This window comes from Salmo salar, chromosome 01, assembly GCF_965601325.2.
Source record: "Salmo salar chromosome 01, fSalSal1, whole genome shotgun sequence".
NCBI lineage: Eukaryota > Metazoa > Chordata > Actinopteri > Salmoniformes > Salmonidae > Salmo > Salmo salar.
Window position 1 is genome coordinate 169,825,313 of NC_138291.1, and position 18,479 is coordinate 169,843,791.

The 18,479-nt window shown below is 41.7% G+C and overlaps 1 protein-coding gene across 1 annotated transcript; it reads right to left on the reverse strand.

Annotated features, from left to right (window-relative positions):
• Positions 1-12,906: 12,906 nt before the first annotated feature.
• LOC106570486 (coiled-coil-helix-coiled-coil-helix domain-containing protein 2) lies at positions 12,907-16,172 on the reverse strand. The gene is made up of 4 exons (XM_014142892.3): positions 15,974-16,172; positions 15,167-15,404; positions 13,499-13,640; positions 12,907-13,141 (listed from the first exon to the last, which is right to left on the reverse strand). Exons 1-4 carry the CDS (start codon positions 16,018-16,020, stop codon positions 13,122-13,124), a joined length of 447 nt encoding a protein of 148 aa, XP_013998367.1. The 5' UTR covers positions 16,021-16,172; the 3' UTR covers positions 12,907-13,121.
• Positions 16,173-18,479: the final 2,307 nt, after the last annotated feature.

Sequence of the window (18,479 nt, forward strand, 5' to 3'; positions counted from 1 at the left end):
CCAACACTCTACTCTGGATGTAGTCTATCACAGTGCCATCCGTTTTATCACCAAAGCCCCATATACTACCCACCACTGCGACCTGACCTGCAATCTCTCGTCGGCTGGCCCTCACTACATATCTGTCGCCAAACCCACTGGCTCCAGGTCATCTATAAGTCTTTGGTAGGTAAAGCTCCGCCTTATCTCAGCTCACTGGTCACCATAGCAACACCCACCCGTAGCACGCGCTCCAGCAGGTATATTGCACTGGTCATCCCCAAAGCCAACACTTCCTTTGGCCGCCTTTCCTTCCAGTTCTCTGCTGTCAATGACTGGAACAAATCGCAAAAGCTGGAGTCTTATATCTCCCTCTCTAACTTTAAGCATCAGCTGTCAGCAGCTTACCGATCACTCTACCTGTACACAGCCAATCTGTAAATAGCACACACGACTACCTCATTCCCATATTATTACTTACCCTCTTGCACCCCAGTATCTCCACATCATCATCTGCACATCTATCCCTCCAGTATTAATGCTAAATTGTAATTATTTTTGCCTCTAGGGCCTATTTATTGCCTACCTCCCTACTCTTCTACATTTACACACACTATACATAGATTTTTACATTTTTATTTTGTGTTATTGACTGTACGTTTGTTTATGTGTAACTCTGTGTTGTTTTTGTCGCACTACTTTGCTTTATCTTGGCCAGGTCACAGTTGTAAAGGCCTACCTGGTTAAATAAAGGTGAAATAAAATAAAATAATACTTTTCCTATGGAATATCTACATAGGTGTACAGAGGCCCATTATCAGCAACCACCACTCCTGTGTTCCAATGGTACGTTGTGTTAGCTAATCCAAGTTTATAATTTTAAATGGCTAATTGATCATTAGAAAACCCTTTTGCAATTATGTTAGCACAGCTGAAAACTGTTGTGCTAATTAAAGAAGCAATAAAACTAGATTAGTTGAGTATCTGGAGCATCAGCATTTGTGGGTTCGATTACAGGCTCAAAATGGCCAGAAACAAATCATTTTCTTCTGAAACTCGTCAGTCTATTCTTGTTCTGAGAAATGAAGGCAATTCCATGCGAGAAATTGCCAAGAAACTGAGGATCTCGTACAACGCTGTGTACTACTCCCTTCACAGAACAGCGCAAACTGGCTCTAACCAGAATAGAAAGAGGAGTGTGAGGCCCTTGTGCACAACTGAGCAAGAGGACAAGTACATTAGAGTGTCTAGTTTGAGAAACAGATACCTCACAAGTCCTCAACTGGCAGCTTCATTAAATAGTACCTGCAAAACACCAGTCTCACGTCAACAGTGACGAGGCGACTCCGGGATGCTGGCCTTCTATGCAGAGTTGCAAAGAAAAAGCCATATCTCAGACTGGCCAATAAAAAGAAAAGATGGTTTAAAGAACACAGACACTGGACAGAGGAACTCTGTATTTTTTATCAATTTGATGTTATTTTAATGGACAAAAAAAAGTGCTTTTCTTTCAAAAACAAGGAGATTTCTAAGTGACGGTTGTGTATGTTAGTCATTATGATTCTTACTACCAAAACAGCAACAACAAAAAAATCTATAACCGCATTATCCAATGTTCTTGTGATATGAAATGAATAGTTGAAATGACATAGTAATAACATTGAATACAAGTCAATTGACTTACATTTCCTCTAATCAGGGTATTTTATCATCTAGCTTGTCAAATGTGTGGTTCTGTTTACTATGGCAGACATGTACAGTAATATAGATTAATGAGTCCTGGTTCCAGGACATAGTTTCATGGGGACAAATTCCATAATCCTAAAATGCTATGCAAGTCTTATTGACGACATGTGGCACTCATGTCCAATTGAGTGGTGGAAATCCAGTGACAGGGTTTGTCCTCTCCAATGGCAACTGCTGTGGAATGGATGCTTGAAGTCACTCTGTCGTCCACAGTGCCTCCTAGAGGTAACTCATAACAGTACCTTTCTTTCCAACCTGATGTGGCTCCAGTGCATAGAACCTGATCACGATCCTGGAGAATACAAGTTAACCTATAATAAGATTCATGTAATGCAAATCATATACACAAAAATCATGTTTATATAATTAAAATCTACTAAATGCAATATTATATTCATGCAATATCAAATGAAATCCAGTATATAGTAAATACATATTTGACATTTATATTCCCTTTGAATGATGCTGTTGCAAGGCAGTGGAGCACCTTACTTACAAGCCTTAGGCTATAATCAACAACTTATTGTATTAGTAGCCTGGCCCTAAACTACACATCTGCACTGTCTATAAATCCAGAAACACCATGGCATAACAGATAAGAAACTTGCCAGAGAAGTCAATGTTGAATTGTGCTCTAAAGAGGTTGCAGGATAGAGGAACTGGCCATAACTGAGTTGAGTTGGACACTCCCACTTTCAATATCAGAGGAGGTATCACATGACATGGCCTTTATCCACAGCAAGCTCCTTATCGTCTGCAAATGAAAACTAATGATTTGTAGCATATTACACACATAATCAGCTACTAACCTGTCCTCAGTAAGACCAAGTTCTCCAATAAGAAAAGGTAAGATATTGGCACTGTGTTCCTTGTTCTTCTCAGCTGTGTCAGTGACACCGATGGCGGACACAGACAGTATGACGCACGGAGCGCAAGTTCCACACATGAGCATTGGCAGTCCAGGTTTCACCACCACTATCATTCTCTACATTAAAAAAAGACAACATAAATACACACACGAGCACAACCTAGCTAAGCTACAGTGAACTGCAATCTCAATAGAGAATGTGTTGTATTGGTGATATTGTGTAACCTCTGCTCTTTAGCTGCAGTGAGGCAACTTCACTTAGTAGCGTTATTAACTATAGTAACGCGGTGAACCAGAGCTACCTACTCACCTCTTCGGGTTTGCCTAGAACAGCAGCTGTTTTGGACCCTAGCTTTTTCAAGAAATCCTCAGAAAACTTACTAGCAGGTAAGTTACTTTCCAAATCAATGAACGGCATGATGATTTTGTAAAGAGACCCGTTCTGTCAGATGAGATGGCTATAGGGGTCAGTTTACTGCGAGTGTTCACTTTTTTCGAGAAAGCGATTGCACTTCTCTTCTGCCCATTGGTCCGTAGAGAAACGCCTCATGAGCTCACGAGGCGTTTCTCTACGGACCAATGTCATGAGGCGTTTCTCTACGGACCAATGTCATGAGGCGTTTCTCTACGGACCAATGTCATGAGGCGTTTCTCTACGGACCAATGCGCAGAAAAGAAGTCTGTTCCCACGCAGGCTCATATGCAATTTTCACGATATATTTGATAGCAACCGATAGCATGAAATCCTAATCAATTGTGGACATTTGCTCTCCTTTATGAATTTTGACATTAAAGCTGCAAAATGTTGCAACCCAACCAAATTTACATTGAAATGTGTGTTACAGATCTGTCATTCACATTGAAAGCAAGTTTAAGAAGCAGTAGATATGTTTTATGTGTTCTATTTCTATGCTTCCCCTTCTTAAGTTTCAGTTTTTCTTCTGTTACTTTGGGTTTTGTACACCAGCTTCAAACAGCTGAAAACACAATATTTATGGTTATGGAAAATATACACTGCTCAAGAAAATAAAGGGAACACTTAAACAACACAATGTAACTCCAAGTCAATCACACTTCTGTGAAATCAAACTGTCCACTTAGGAAGCAACACTGATTGACAATAAATTTCACATGCTGTTGTGCAAATGGAATAGACAACAGGTGGAAATTATAGGCAATTAGCAAGACACCCCCAATAAAGGAGTGGTTCTGCAGGTGGGGACCACAGACCACTTCTCAGTTCCTATGCTTCCTGGCTGATGTTTTGGTCACTTTTGAATGCTGGCGGTGCTTTCACTCTAGTGGTAGCATGAGACGGAGTCTACAACCCACACAAGTGGCTCAGGTAGTGCAGCTCATCCAGGATGGCACATCAATGCGAGCTGTGGCAAGAAGGTTTGCTGTGTCTGTCAGCGTAGTGTCCAGAGCATGGAGGCGCTACCAGGAGACAGGCCAGTACATCAGGAGACGTGGAGGAGGCCGTAGGAGGGCAACAACCCAGCAGCAGGACCGCTACCTCCGCCTTTGTGCAAGGAGGAGCAGGAGAAGCACTGCCAGAGCCCTGCAAAATGACCTCCAGCAGGCCACAAATGTGCATGTGTCTGCTCAAACGGTCAGAAACAGACTCCATGAGGGTGGTATGAGGGCCCGACATCCACAGGTGGGGGTTGTGCTTACAGCCCAACACCGTGCAGGACGTTTGGCATTTGCCAGAGAACACCAAGATTGGCAAATTTGCCACTGGCGCCCTGTGCTCTTCACAGATGAAAGCAGGTTCACACTGAGCACGTGACAGACGTGAGAGAGTCTGGAGACGCCGTGGAGAACGTTCTCCTGCCTGCAACATCCTCCAGCATGACCGGTTTGGCGGTGGGTCAGTCATGGTGTGGGGTGGCATTTCTTTGGGGGGCCGCACAGCCCTCCATGTGCTCGCCAGAGGTAGCCTGACTGCCATTAGGTACCGAGATGAGATCCTCAGACCCCTTGTGAGACCATATGCTGGTGCGGTTGGCCCTGGGTTCCTCCAAATGCAAGACAATGCTAGACCTCATGTGGCTGGAGTGTGTCAGCAGTTCCTGCAAGAGGAAGGCATTGATGCTATGGACTGGCCCGCCCGTTCCCCAGACCTGAATCCAATTGAGCACATCTGGGACATCATGTCTCGCTCCATCCACCAACGCCACGTTGCACCACAGACTGTCCAGGAGTTGGTGGATGCTTTAGTCCAGGTCTGGGAGGAGATCCCTCAGGAGACCATCCGCCACCTCATCAGGAGCATGCCCAGGCGTTGTAGGGAGGTCATACAGGCACGTGGAGGCCACACACACTACTGAGCCTCATTTTGACTTGTTTTAAGGACATTACATCAAAGTTGGATCAGCCTGTAGTGTGGTTTTCCACTTTAATTTTGCGTGTGACTCCAAATACAGACCTCCATGGGTTGATAAATTGGATTTCCATTGATTATTTTTGTGTGATTTTGTTGTCAGCACATTCAACTATGTAAAGAAAAAAGTATTTAATAAGATTATTTCTTTCATTCAGATCTAGGATGTGTTGTTTAAGTGTTCCCTTTATTTTTTTGAGCAGTATATATTCACAGTTGTTTATATGGTACAATTACTCTCTACACTGTACTTGCTTGTTTTGTCACATCAACATAATTTTTGCAACCAGAAAGTGGTGGAGCGATTTCTGCATAGTGCATCTATAAATTGTGTTCTTTTATTATAGGATTTATTACCTTGTCTTTTTTTACCAACTGTTGTGATAATTTTATTTGTATTGTCTTATTGTCTATTGATTGACTCTGCTACTTTACATTTATTCTGCAGTTGAGAAAGAGCTGCAAGTAATACTTTCATTGTACTATTTACACATTGTACTATTTACCTGTGCACGTGACAAGTAAACGTTGATTTTATTCTATACTTTATTCAAATATAATATTATTTGTGCAGAATAGTGCTGAGCGATTAAACATCACATTTTTTTGTGAGCCCAACGTGCAGTTTCTCTGGGGGTGCGTTCGTAAATTCACTCTGACTATCTATTCCGATTTCAGAGTGCTCTCGTCGGAGTGTGCCAGAGTGCAGAATAACTGATGAATTTACGAGACGCGCAACACACGTTGAATATGACCTGTGTCAGTAAAGGTCGTCAAAAAACGTAATTAAATTGTTGCCAGCAGCACAGTTACAGTCACTAACGCTCTAGATAACATGAAAACAGCCTAACCAGTTCTGCTAGGAGGAGAAAAATGGGGTGTTCTTATGTATGTCTGAAGGGAGTTGTAGTTTTAATTAAACATATTCAACCTAGTTCAGGTCAGAAACGTGGTAATTAACTACAATCCCACAATCCACTGCGCCATTTCCCCCGAGGTTTCACTCTCGCCAAAATAAGCCAAATGCGTTTCTATGAGCTTATTTTGGACCTATACTTGTCGCCTGCCTTGAGCATCTCGTCATTATATACAGATCTCTAGACGGATAGACTTTTACGCCTTACGTTAAGTTAAATACACACAGATTTGGTATTTTATTAGGATCCCCATTAGCTGTTGCAAAAGCAGCAGCTACTCTTCCTGTAGTCCACACAAAATATGAAACATGACATAATACAGAACATCAATAGACAAGAACAGCTCAAGGACAGAACTACATAAAAACTTTTTTAAAGCACACGTAGCCTACATATCAATGCAAACACACAAACTATTTAGGTCAAATAGGGGAGAGGGGTTGTGCCGTGAAGTGTTGCTTTATCTAAACCAGGTATGCTGTTTATTTGAGCAATATGAGATGGAACGGCGTTCCATGCAATAATGGCTCAAAATAATACTGTACGCTTTCTTGAATTTGTTCTGGATTTGGGGACTGTGAAAAGTCATGTCTGGTGGGGTAAGTGTTCATCAGAGCTGTGTGTAAGTTAACTATGCAAACAATTTGGAATTTTCAACACATTGTTTCTTATGAAAAGAAGAAGTGATGCAGTCAGTCTCACCTCAACTCTTAGCCAAGAGAGACTGGCATGCATAGTATTCAAGATGGTGAGTTCAAGATGGCGCCGATAGAGATGGCAGCTTTGCTTCAAGTCCTTAGGAAACTGCAGTATTTCGTTTTTTTATGTATTATTTCTTACACTGTTAGCCCAGAAAATCTTAAGTGTTAATACATACAGCCGGGAAGAGCTATTGGATATCAGAAAGATGTCAACTTACCAGCACAACCAGCACTACAAAAAGGAATACGACTTTCCCAAAGCGGATCCTTTGTCTACACCTCCTAGGGCATTTGAACTGATTCCAGAGGCAGACCCAAAACAACGCTGTCAGAGGAGAGGGTGCCGGAGCGGTCTCCTAGTGAGGCTTCCGAGTATATTACTCGCTAATGTCCAGTCCCTAGTTAACAAAGTCAACGAAATTAGGGCAAGAGTTGCTTTCCAAAGAGATATCCGGGATTGTAACATACTCTGTTTCACGGAGACATGGCTAGCCGGGGACATACTGTCGGAGTCCGTACAGCCAACGGGATTTTCATTGCATCGCGCCGACAGGAACAAACATCTCTCTGGTAAGAAGAAGGGCGGGGTTGTACGTTTCATGATTAACAACTCATGGTGTAATTGTAACAACATACAAGAACTCAAGTCCTTTTGTTCATCTGACCTAGAATTCCTCACGATCAAATGCTGATCGTATTATCTCCCAAGAGAACTCTCCTCGGTTATCGTCACAGCCTTGTATATCCCCCTGCAAGCGGATACCAAGACGGCCATCAAGGAACTTCACTGGACTTTATGCAAACTGGAAACCATATATACTAAGGCTGCATTTATTGTATCTGGGGATTTTAACACAGCTAATCTTAGAACAAGGCTACCTAAATTCTATCAGCATATCGATTGCAGTACACGAGCGAGTAACACACTCGACCACTGCTACTCTAACTTCCACAATGCATACAAGGCCCTCCCCTGCCCTCCTTTTGGCAAATCTGACCATGACTCCATCTTGTTGCTCCCCTCCTATAGGCAGAAACTAAAACAGGAAGCGCCTGTGCTTAGGTCTATCCAACGCTGGTCTGACCAATCAGATTCCAGGTTTCAAGATTCCTTTGATCACATGGACTGGGATATATTCCGGGTAGCCCCAGACAATAACATTGACGTATAAGCTGACTCGGTGAGCGAGTTTATAAGGAAGTGTATAGGAGATGTTGTACCCATTGTGACTATTAAAATCTTCCCTAACCAGAAACCATGGAGCAAAGCATCAGTATGGAGACAAAGTGGAGTCGCAATTCAATGGCTCAAACATGAGACGTATGTGGCAGGGTCTACAGACAATCATGGATTACAAAAAGAAAACCAGCACCCGTTGTGGACATCAACATCTTGCTTCCAGACAAATTAAACAACTTCTTTGCGCGCTTTGAGGACAATACAGTGCCACCGACACGGCCCGCTACCAAAGACTGTGGGCTCTCCTTCTCCGTGGCCGACGTGAGTAAAACATTTAAACGTGTTAACCCTCGCCAGGCTGCCTGCCCAGACGGCATCCCTAGACGCATCCTCAGAGCATGCACAGACCAGCTGGCTGGTGTGTTTACGGACATATTCAATCAATTCCTATCCCAGTCTGCTGTCCCCACATGCTTCAAGATGGCCACCATTGTTCCTGTTCCCAAGAAAGCTAAGGTAACTGAACTAAATGACTACCGCCCCGTAGCACTCACTTTTGTCATCATGAAGTGCTTTGAGAGACAAGTCAAGGATCATATCACCTCCACCCTACCTGTCACCCTAGACCCACTCCAATTTGCTTATCGCCCCAATAGGTCCACAGACAATGCAATTGCCATCACACTGCACGCTGGCCAGGTCGATGAATACGGCTGCACAGTAATGTCTCTTATCGATGGCAGTTATGATGTCGTTTAGGACCTTGAGCGTGGCTGAGGTGCACCCATGACCAGCTCTGAAACCAGATTGCATAGCGGAGAAGGTATGGTGGGATTCGAAATGGTCGGTAATCTGTTTGTTAACTTGGCTTTTGAAGACCTTAGAAAGACAGGGTAGGATAGATATAGGTCTGTAGCAGTTTGGGTCTAGAGTGTCACAAAGGGGATGACCACGGCAGCTTTCCAATCTTTGGGAATCTCAGACGATATGAAAGAGAGGTTGAACAGGCTAGTAATAGGGGTTGCAACAATTTCGTCAGATAATTTTAGAAAGAGAGGGTCCAGATTGTCTAGCCCGGCTGATTTGTAGGGGTCCAGATTTTACAGCTCTTTCAGAACATCAGCTATTTGGATTTGGTTGAAGGAGAAATGGTGGGGGCTTTTGCGGGTTGCTGTGGAGGGTGCCGGGCAGTTGACCGGGGTAGGGATAGCCAGGTGGAAAGCATGGCCAGCCGTAGAGAAATGCTTATTCAAATTCTCAATTATAGTGGATTTATCAGTGGTAACAGTGTTTCCTAGCCTCAGAGCAGTTTGCAGCTGGGAGGAGGTGCTCTTATTCTCCATGGACTTTACAGTGTCCCAGAACTTTTTTCAGTTAGTACTACACGATGCAAATTTCTGTTTGAAAAAGCTAGCCTTAGCTTTCCTAACTGCCTGTGTATATTTGTTCCTAACTTCCCTGAAAAGTTGCATATCACGGGGGCTATTCGATGCTAATGCAGAATGCCACATGATGTTTTTGTGCTGGTCAAAGGCAGACAGGTCTGGAGTGAACCAAGGACTATATCTACAGTGAGGGAAAAAAGTATTTGATCCCCTGCTGATTTTGTACGTTTGCCCACTGACAAAGAAATGATCAGTCTATAACTTTAATGGTAGGTTTATTTGAACAGTGAGAGACAGAATAACAACAACAAAAAATCCAGAAAAACACATGTAAAAAATGTTAGAAATTGATTTGCATTTTAATGAGGGAAATAAGTATTTGACCCCCTCTCAATCAGAAAGATTTCAGGCTCCCAGGTGTCTTTTATACAGGTAACGAGCTGAGATTAGGAGCACACTCTTAAAGGGAGTGCTCCTAATCTCAGTTTGTTACCTGTATAAAAGACACCTGTCCACAGAAGCAATCAATCAATCAGATTCCAAACTCTCCACCATGGCCAAGACCAAAGAGCTCTCCAAGGATGTCAGGGACAAGATTGTAGACCTACACAAGGCTGGAATGGGCTACAAGACCATCGCCAAGCAGCTTGGTGAGAAGGTGACAACAGTTGGTGCGATTATTCGCAAATGGAAGAAACACAAAAGAACTGTCAATCTCCCTTGGCCTGGGGCTCCATGCAAGATCTCACCTCGTGGAGTTGCAATGATCATGAGAACAGTGAGGAATCAGCCCAGAACTACACAGGAGGATCTTGTCAATGATCTCAAGGCAGCTGGAACCATAGTCACCAAGAAAACAATTGGTAACACACTAAGCCGTGAAGGACTGAAATCCTGCAGCGCCCGCAAGGTCCCCCTGCTCAAGAAAACACATATACATGCCCGTCTGAAGTTTGCCAATGAACATCTGAATGATTCAGAGGACAACTGGGTGAAAGTGTTGTGGTCAGATGAGACCAAAATAGAGCTCTTTGGCATCAACTCAACACGCCGTGTTTGGAGGAGGAGGAATGCTGCCTATGACCCCAAGAACACCATCCCAACCGTCAAACATGGAGGTGGAAACATTATTCTTTGGGTGGGTTTTTCTGCTAAGGGGACAGGACAACTTCACCGCATCAAAGGGACGATGGACGGGGCCATGTACCGTCAAATCTTGGGTGAGAACCTCCTTCCCTCAGCCAGGCCATTGAAAATGGGTCGTGGATGGGTATTCCAGCATGACAATGACCCAAAACACACGGCCAAGGCAACAAAGGAGTGGCTCAAGAAGAAGCACATTAAGGTCCTGGAGTGGCCTAGCCAGTCTCCAGACCTTAATCCCATAGAAAATCTGTGTAGGGAGCTGAAGGTTTGAGTTGCCAAACGTCAGCCTCGAAACCTTAATGACTTGGAGAAGATCTGCAAAGAGGAGTGGGACAAAATCCCTCCTGAGATGTGTACAAACCTGGTGGCCAACTACAAGAAACGTCTGACCTCTGTGATTGCCAACAAGGGTTTTGCCACCAAGTACTAAGTCATGTTTTGCAGAGGGGTCAAATACTTATTTCCCTCATTAAAATGCAAATCAATTTATAACATTTTTGACATGCGTTTTTCTGGATTTTTGTTGTTATTCTGTCTCTCACTGTTCAAATAAACCTACCATTAAAATTATAGACTGATCATTTCTTTGTCAGTGAGCAAATGTACAAAATCAGCAGGGGATCAAATACTTTTTTCCCTCATTGTATTCCTAGTTCTACATTTTTCGAATGGGGCATGCTTATTTAAGATGGTGAGGAAGGCACTTTTAAATAATAGCCAGGCATCATCTACTGACGGGATGAGGTCAATGTCATTCCAGGATACCCTGGCCAGGTCGATTAGAAAGGCCTGCTCGCAGATGTGTTTTAGGGAGCGTTTGACAGTGATGAGGGGTGGTCGTTTGGTCGCAGACCCATTATGGATGCAGGCAATGAGGCAGTGATCGCTGAGATCTTGATTGAAAACAGCAGAGGTGTATTTGGAGGGCAAGTTAGTTAGGATGATATCTATGAGGGTGCCCGTGTTTACGGATTTGGGGTTATACCTGGTAGGTTCATTGATCATTTGTGTGAGATTGAGGGCATCAATCTTAGATTGTAGGATGGCTGGGGTGTTAAGGAGTGATAGAGTGCTGCATCAGATGACCTGGCCTCCACAATCCCCCGACCTCAACCAAATTGAGATGGTTTGGGATGAGTTGGACCACAGAGTGAAGGAAAAGCAGCCAACAAGTGCTCAGCATATGTGGGAACTCCTTCAAGACTGAGGGAAAAGTATTCCAGGTGAAGCTGGTTGAAAGAATGCCAAGAGTGTGCAAAGCTGTCAAGATTCTGAAATATAAAATATATTTTGATTTGCAAAAAAAATTTTGTTAATACATTATTCCATATGTGATATTTAATAGTTTTGATGTATTCAATATTATTCTACAATGTAGAAAATAATAAAAATAAATAAAAACCCTTGAACGAGTAGGCTTTCTAAAACTTGATCAGTAGTGTAAGTTTTTTTCAACAGGTTATGGTCAATAATATCAAGGGCTGCACTGAAATCTAACAGTACAGCTCCCACAATCTTCCTATTATCAATTTCTTTCAACTAATCATCAGTCATTTGTGTCAGTGTAGTACATGTTGAGTGTCCTTCTCTATAAGCATGCTGAAAGTCTGTTAATTTGTTTACAGAGAAATAGCATTGTATTTGGTCAAACACAATTTTTTCCAACAGTTTGCAAAGAGCTGCTAGCAAGCTTATAGGTCTGCTGTTAGAACCAGGAAAGGCCGCTTTACAAATTTAGTGTAAGCGGAATTACTTTGGCTTTCTCTAGGCTCAGATTAAAGCTATGACAAATAGTGGCTATTGAGTCAGCTACCATCCTCAGTAACATTCCATCTAAATTGTCAATCCCAGGAGGTTTGTCATTATTGAGCGATAACAACTTTTCCACCTCTCCCACACTAACTTTACAGAATTCAAACTTGCAATGCTTTTATTTCAGATCATGAGATGGTATGTACACAACACTACAGCGAGATGAACAGAGACAGTTCGTGAAAGTATGCCTTATCTACGTTGAAGAACTAGTAAAATGATTGTCAGATACCTCTGCAGCGTAGGCTACTTAGGTAGGCTAGGCTAGCTAACTAGGATGACTAAATACAGCACAGTATGGGGAGCACATAGATAACATTAGGTTTGGCTGGCAGACTGCTACTGCCTGAGCAGAAATTATGACTTTAAGGAATGAAAAACAAAGTCATCAAATAAAAGTAATTTACACAATTGAAACAGTATTATTTAATTATAATTTTCTATTGATGTCCTACCCAATGTGGACCTGACAGAGACAATGGAATATCTTAAATGTTTTGGCAATTGAATAGCATAAGCATAAATGCTCACTATCCTTGGCTTTGGAATTTTCATAAAAGCTTTATTTCATAATGTATTTCATGTTTAAAAGAACACATTAAATTTGGACATCGAAAAATGCGTTAATTGTCTTTCATCTAGGCACCACTTGGATACCATCATCTACTGTACCTGCCCATTGTCCTCATCTGAAGCACTTCATTCCCAGGGTCATGTTAATGGATAACCAAGGTATCTGACCATCCTTACTTTAAAAAAAGTGAAAGACTGAACAGGCCTCCAGCAGAAAGTAAATAGCAGCTCTTTATTTCACAATATCATATACATTACCAAAATAATCAAACAGCACACATTTCCTTACATGTCAACAAACATCATTTCTTTCTTGCAATAGTGGAGAGTTAGTTGAATAGAGTTTATTTCATGACCGAGTGGCTCATCTGTCTACAGTAGGTATTTATCCTAACATGGTGTCTTGTTATGACGCACAACACCCTCGCTCAAACCAGTGATGTCACACCTGAAGGAAAAACAACCAAAGACAAGGTCAATTCATTTGTAAAATAACAATCTGCAAATCATATTCCAAAACAGTTAGTATTTATCATTTTCTGAGCCCTAAGTTGATTTAAAAATGAAATAAAGCACAAGCACATCCATGTCTTGTGTTGAAATACACATAGCCAAGTCTTAACTTCTAAATCTGACTAATACTGTATCTTATGGTTATACCACAGAATTATAGATCATTCTTTTGAGCAGAAATTGAGTAGACTTGCATGTTCTATTTATTCTAAGTCATTGGTTTAACCAAGTGTCCTGTGATACAATTGGGTGTTCATAATTCCTAGCTACCAATCATTAAGGAGAGCCTTACCGTGTGAGCCCTTGCACTGTTTGAGCGCCTCATTGAAGCCCTCACACAAGCTGAGGTCAGCCTGAGTGGTGGCGCAGTCCAGGAACTGTCGCACCTCAAACATGCATGGGCCCGGCTGGGATGAGGCAGGTCGAGGGGCCTCCTGTAATGGCACAGACATACCCTTAATAAGTCACCTGTCAAAGGTACTGTAGACATCTGCATTACCATTAACAAGCACTGATTTGACTACAGTGTGACAGACATTATCTAAATCTCCATGCCATCTCAGGTACATTACGCAAGATTTCCACCTGCCCTTTATATCTATGATATAGTAGTGAAGTGCAATTGCTTGAAGAATACAAATATTCAACACTGTTGAAGCTATAAAAGTGCTAGTTTACTGAAGAGTGACAGGTTCCAAGCTGTATTCTTTCATGTAAAATCATTTCTGCATAGTTCACCTTTAAACTGGTTCTGCAGAGATTTCATAGGACAGTATTGACAAGCTAGCTTAAAAATGTTGCTTGTGTATCTAGAGCCTTCCTTTGCTATGGCTAGGCCTACATGATATTCAGCATCCAAAACTGCAAGGGCAGGTTGACATGATTTAATACTTAGCGCAGTCAAATTCATAAACTATAACATAGAATCAATACAACAACCACTTGTTGGAATCATGGCACTTTTCAAGACATCCCATGCTTCCTTTAAAACAATAGATCCTTCATTGTTTGCAACTATTAGGTATAGATATTGTAACACTGTCAGCGCCAGATGATGCTCTGTTTTCGTCTAGACTCAATGTCTGACATCAAGGAGTCTAATGTGACTCTTCTTGGGCGGCAGGCAGCGGGGAAGCTAAGAGCGTTAGGCCAGTAACCGAAAGGTTGCTGCTTCGAATCCCAGAACCGAATAGGTGAATCTGTCTGTGCCCTTGAGCAAGGCACTTAACCCCAATTGCTCCTGTAAGTCAGGCTGGATAAGAGCGTCTGCTAAATGACTGAAATGTAAATGTAGCTAGCATGAGCTCACTTAGCTGAAGAAAGGAGTTTGGGCTTTCTAGGGCAGGTCTAGTTCTATTTTCAGAAATTCTATCAAGGAATCAAACTGCAACATATCAAACTGCGACGTCACATTTTTAAATACCCAAGATCCCGCCATCTGTTTTTTGCACACTTAAGAGAGAGTTCTTTCGGTTCTTCAACCACACAATACTGAATGTCCAACAACATTGTTTGGTTACATTTTAAAATGCAATTTGAAAGCTGAAGGGTCAAATCACTTAGGGCAGTAGCTTATCTTCACCATGGCTGCCAAAGTCAGTAATGCCTCTTAGAGACATCCTCTGCTGTCCAACAGCCACACCAAATTTGGTACTGTCAGAACAGACAGAAACAGTACATCTTATTTTGGGCTGTTGTTCTTTCCAGACAACATACCTACATTCAATTTGTTTGACAAAAAGGTAAGAATTTGGGATGACCTCACCAGTGCAATGTCCCAACCAGAATAGACCAAAACTTCCTTCTAGTCCATTGCTTTGGTGAAAGCAATAGCCTACAGTGAAAACTAATCTAGTTCTATCCCCTGTCAATGTTTCTGAAGAATAGAAAGCCATTTAGGAGTATTGTAACACTGCCTATTTCCGTTCACAGTTTCTTAACAGCCCCCTGACCTGCTCACCTGGTATGTGCTGGCGGTGGGACTGGCTGTGTCAGGGCTGCCACCACTGAAGGCGCCAGTGAGGGCACTGCCCATGACATGGCCCATGGCAGAGCCCACTGCCACCCCGGCCGCGGTGGTGGCCATCTGGGCCATCAGGCCGGGTCCTTGGGGTGCAGCAGGAACAGCCAGGGCTGACGGGGCTGGAGCGACTGGGGACGGGGAATTTTGGGACGGGGGATGATAGGTCGGAGCTGAGCTGGAAATATAAAAAAACACAATGAAGCCAACATGGCCTCTAAAACAGAACAGCTACATAACTAAAAGGGGGACGGGGGTCAGACTGATGCAACATCGTCACTCTGACATCACTTGCACTGATTACAATTGTTATTATGTTGCATCAGGCATCCCTGCACATCACCTGATACATTAGTAAGCAGCTGAGCTCTAATCATATAAACCCAAATAGATTACCATAATCTAGAATGAATACAGGCAAAACATCTTCTGAATGACAATAAGAAACAACATTTGTTGAAGTTGAATGGCATAACTTGGTATTTGGCTTGTGCAAACTTCACTAGGAAATGTTGACCTACCCAGTGCCCTTGGGGTCAATAACTGAAAAATGACAGGATCTCTGCTATTAGAAGTGTAAAAGTGATTTGGCAGTAGTTTAAGGCTGTATTTCTAAAACAGTTGTGTGTCATCCAATTACAATTGTTATATACTACAATAACCTGTAAAATGCTACGCAAACGTGGCTGTAACTTTGTAATTAAACCGTCATCTGAATCGGTTGCATAATCGTTGAAAACACATTACCTGGCTGGTGCCGAAGAACGACTGGCACTGCGACTTCCTCTTGCCATTTTTGATGCAGATGTTCTTTACCACTTCAAGCTGTTTCTGCCAAGGTAAACTTGTCGTCGTTTATATAAAGAGTCTTCTTCCAAGGGCTGTTGTAACGTGATTGGGTCTTGATGACAGCCTGCACACGTGCCAGTGACCTTGTGTGGATTGTCTGGAGCGCATGCGCATGTATACGAGTAGGTATAAGTAAAAATAACTTTAAAATGTGATTACCGATTTCCTGGAGTTCAGTACAACGATGCATTTTTTTTTTTTACAATCACGTTACAAACAAAATAGGTACTTTGTTAATTCTTAATTCTAAAACTCTGACAACAGTTGTAGAGAACAGGTAAACAGATTATGAAAACTTTCTAGACGTTTCTCTGACTGCATAATAAGATTAGGCAAGCATGACAAGCTTTCAGTGACGTTCCAGTGTCCCCAAATCTCTGTTGAACTAGCCAATCCCTTACAAAAAAATGCAGTTTTTAAACTGCAGTAAATGTGCAGTAACTGCAGTCGACTGTAGTATTTTGTACACAGTAATTGCAGAATAACTGCAGTTGAACTGCATTCTAATTGCAGTACACTGCAAAATTACTGCAGTAACAAAAACTGTGTTTTTGGACACAGTATACTGCACTCTGACTGGTCAACAAAGTATCTAGCTACACATACATTTTCATCAGAACCACATGCACACTAATAATTTGATATTAAACTGATTATGGCAGTAGGCAGATTATACAATAGTCATGTAACCACTTTACTCTGCTCATTTTAAATCAGTGTACGGGCAACATCAAAGTAAGCATACACCGATTAAACACGTGGTTTTCTGAGCAATCTTTCTAATTATTAGGACAAATAAACAACTTAATCAGCATTCCAGCAGTGTATTTGATCTGCACATATGCTAGCACCAGCCGAGCGAGCCTCCCTCTAATAAATCCTCTACAGGATCGGTGGGTCCCCCGCGGTACGGTTGAGCTAACGTAGGCTAATGCGATTAGCATGAGGTTGTAAGTAACAAGAAGATTTCCTAGGACATAGACATATCTGATATTGTCAGAAAGCTTAAATTATTTGTAATCTAATTGCACTGTCCAATTTACAGTAGCTATTACAGTGAAAGAATACCATGCTAATGTTCGAGGAGAGTGCACAGTTATGAATGAAAAAAGTTATTCATAAACCAATTAGGCAAATTTGGGCAGTCTTGACACAAAAATTATAACAGAAATACAATGATTCATTGGATCAGTCTAAAACGTTGCACATACACTGCTGCCATCTACATTGCGCCTGGGCTGGAATAATATATTATGGCCTTTCTCTTGCATTTCAAAGTTGATGGTACAAAAAAAACGCATGTTTTTTCTTTGTATTATCTTTTACCAGATCTAATATGTTATATTCTCCTACATTCATGTCACATTTCCACAAACTTCAAAATGTTTCCTTTCAAATGGTATCAAGAATATGCATCTCCTTGCTTCAGGTCCTGAGCTACAGGCAGTTAAGATTTGGATATGCCATTTTAGGCGAAAATGGAAAAAAGGGGCGGATCCTTATTAACGCGAGTTCGGAACATTGAGCTATAATAAGCTTCCTAACAAGTGGTTGTATGCGTTTTAGAAGTAGTTTTCGCATATAAACTTTAATGTCCGAAATCAGAATAAAATATGCTTCACAAAAATAACATGGTCGCTGTGGTAGAACGTCTATTTTGATTGGCCATTTTCTGCATTTATCAGCGTGGCATCAGGTTGCCTGATTTCAGATGTGTCCATGTAAACAGGATTATTAGGGAAATCGTTATTCTTGCAAAGCATGTAAACGTTTTAACCGAACTATTATATTAATCTGACTATCCACAATAATCGCATTATTGTGCGCATGTAACCGTACTCACTTTACTGTAGTCAAATAAGAAAATCTTCAATCGGTCATTCGCTGATGTATTGCCTTTGATGGCCACTTGATGACGCTGAAAGTCTAGCGGAAAATAAGTCAATCCTCAGCAATTTATCAAACTGTAATTAAACGAAAGAATATGCCATTTCAAGGTTCTGTAATATAATAACAACTCCCAAGTTGTTAATTATCATTTATTTGTAATATGTGTGTTCTGTAAAACCCATTTTGAAGCATATTAAATTGTATTTGTCACATGATTCGTAAACAAGTGTAGACTGACAATGAAATGCTTACTTACGGCCCTTCCCAACAATGCAGAGAAAAAATAGAAAAATAATAACACGAGGAATAAATAGACAAAGATTAACGATAACTTCGCTATGTATACAGGGTACCAGTACCGATTAGATGTGCAAGGGTAAGAAGTAATTGAGGTAGATATGTGCATATAGGTAGGGGATAAGTGACAAGGCTGCAGGATATACTGTATAATACACAGTAGCAGCAGCATATGTGATGAGTCAAAAGAGTTTAATCCATCTCAGTTAAGCACTTG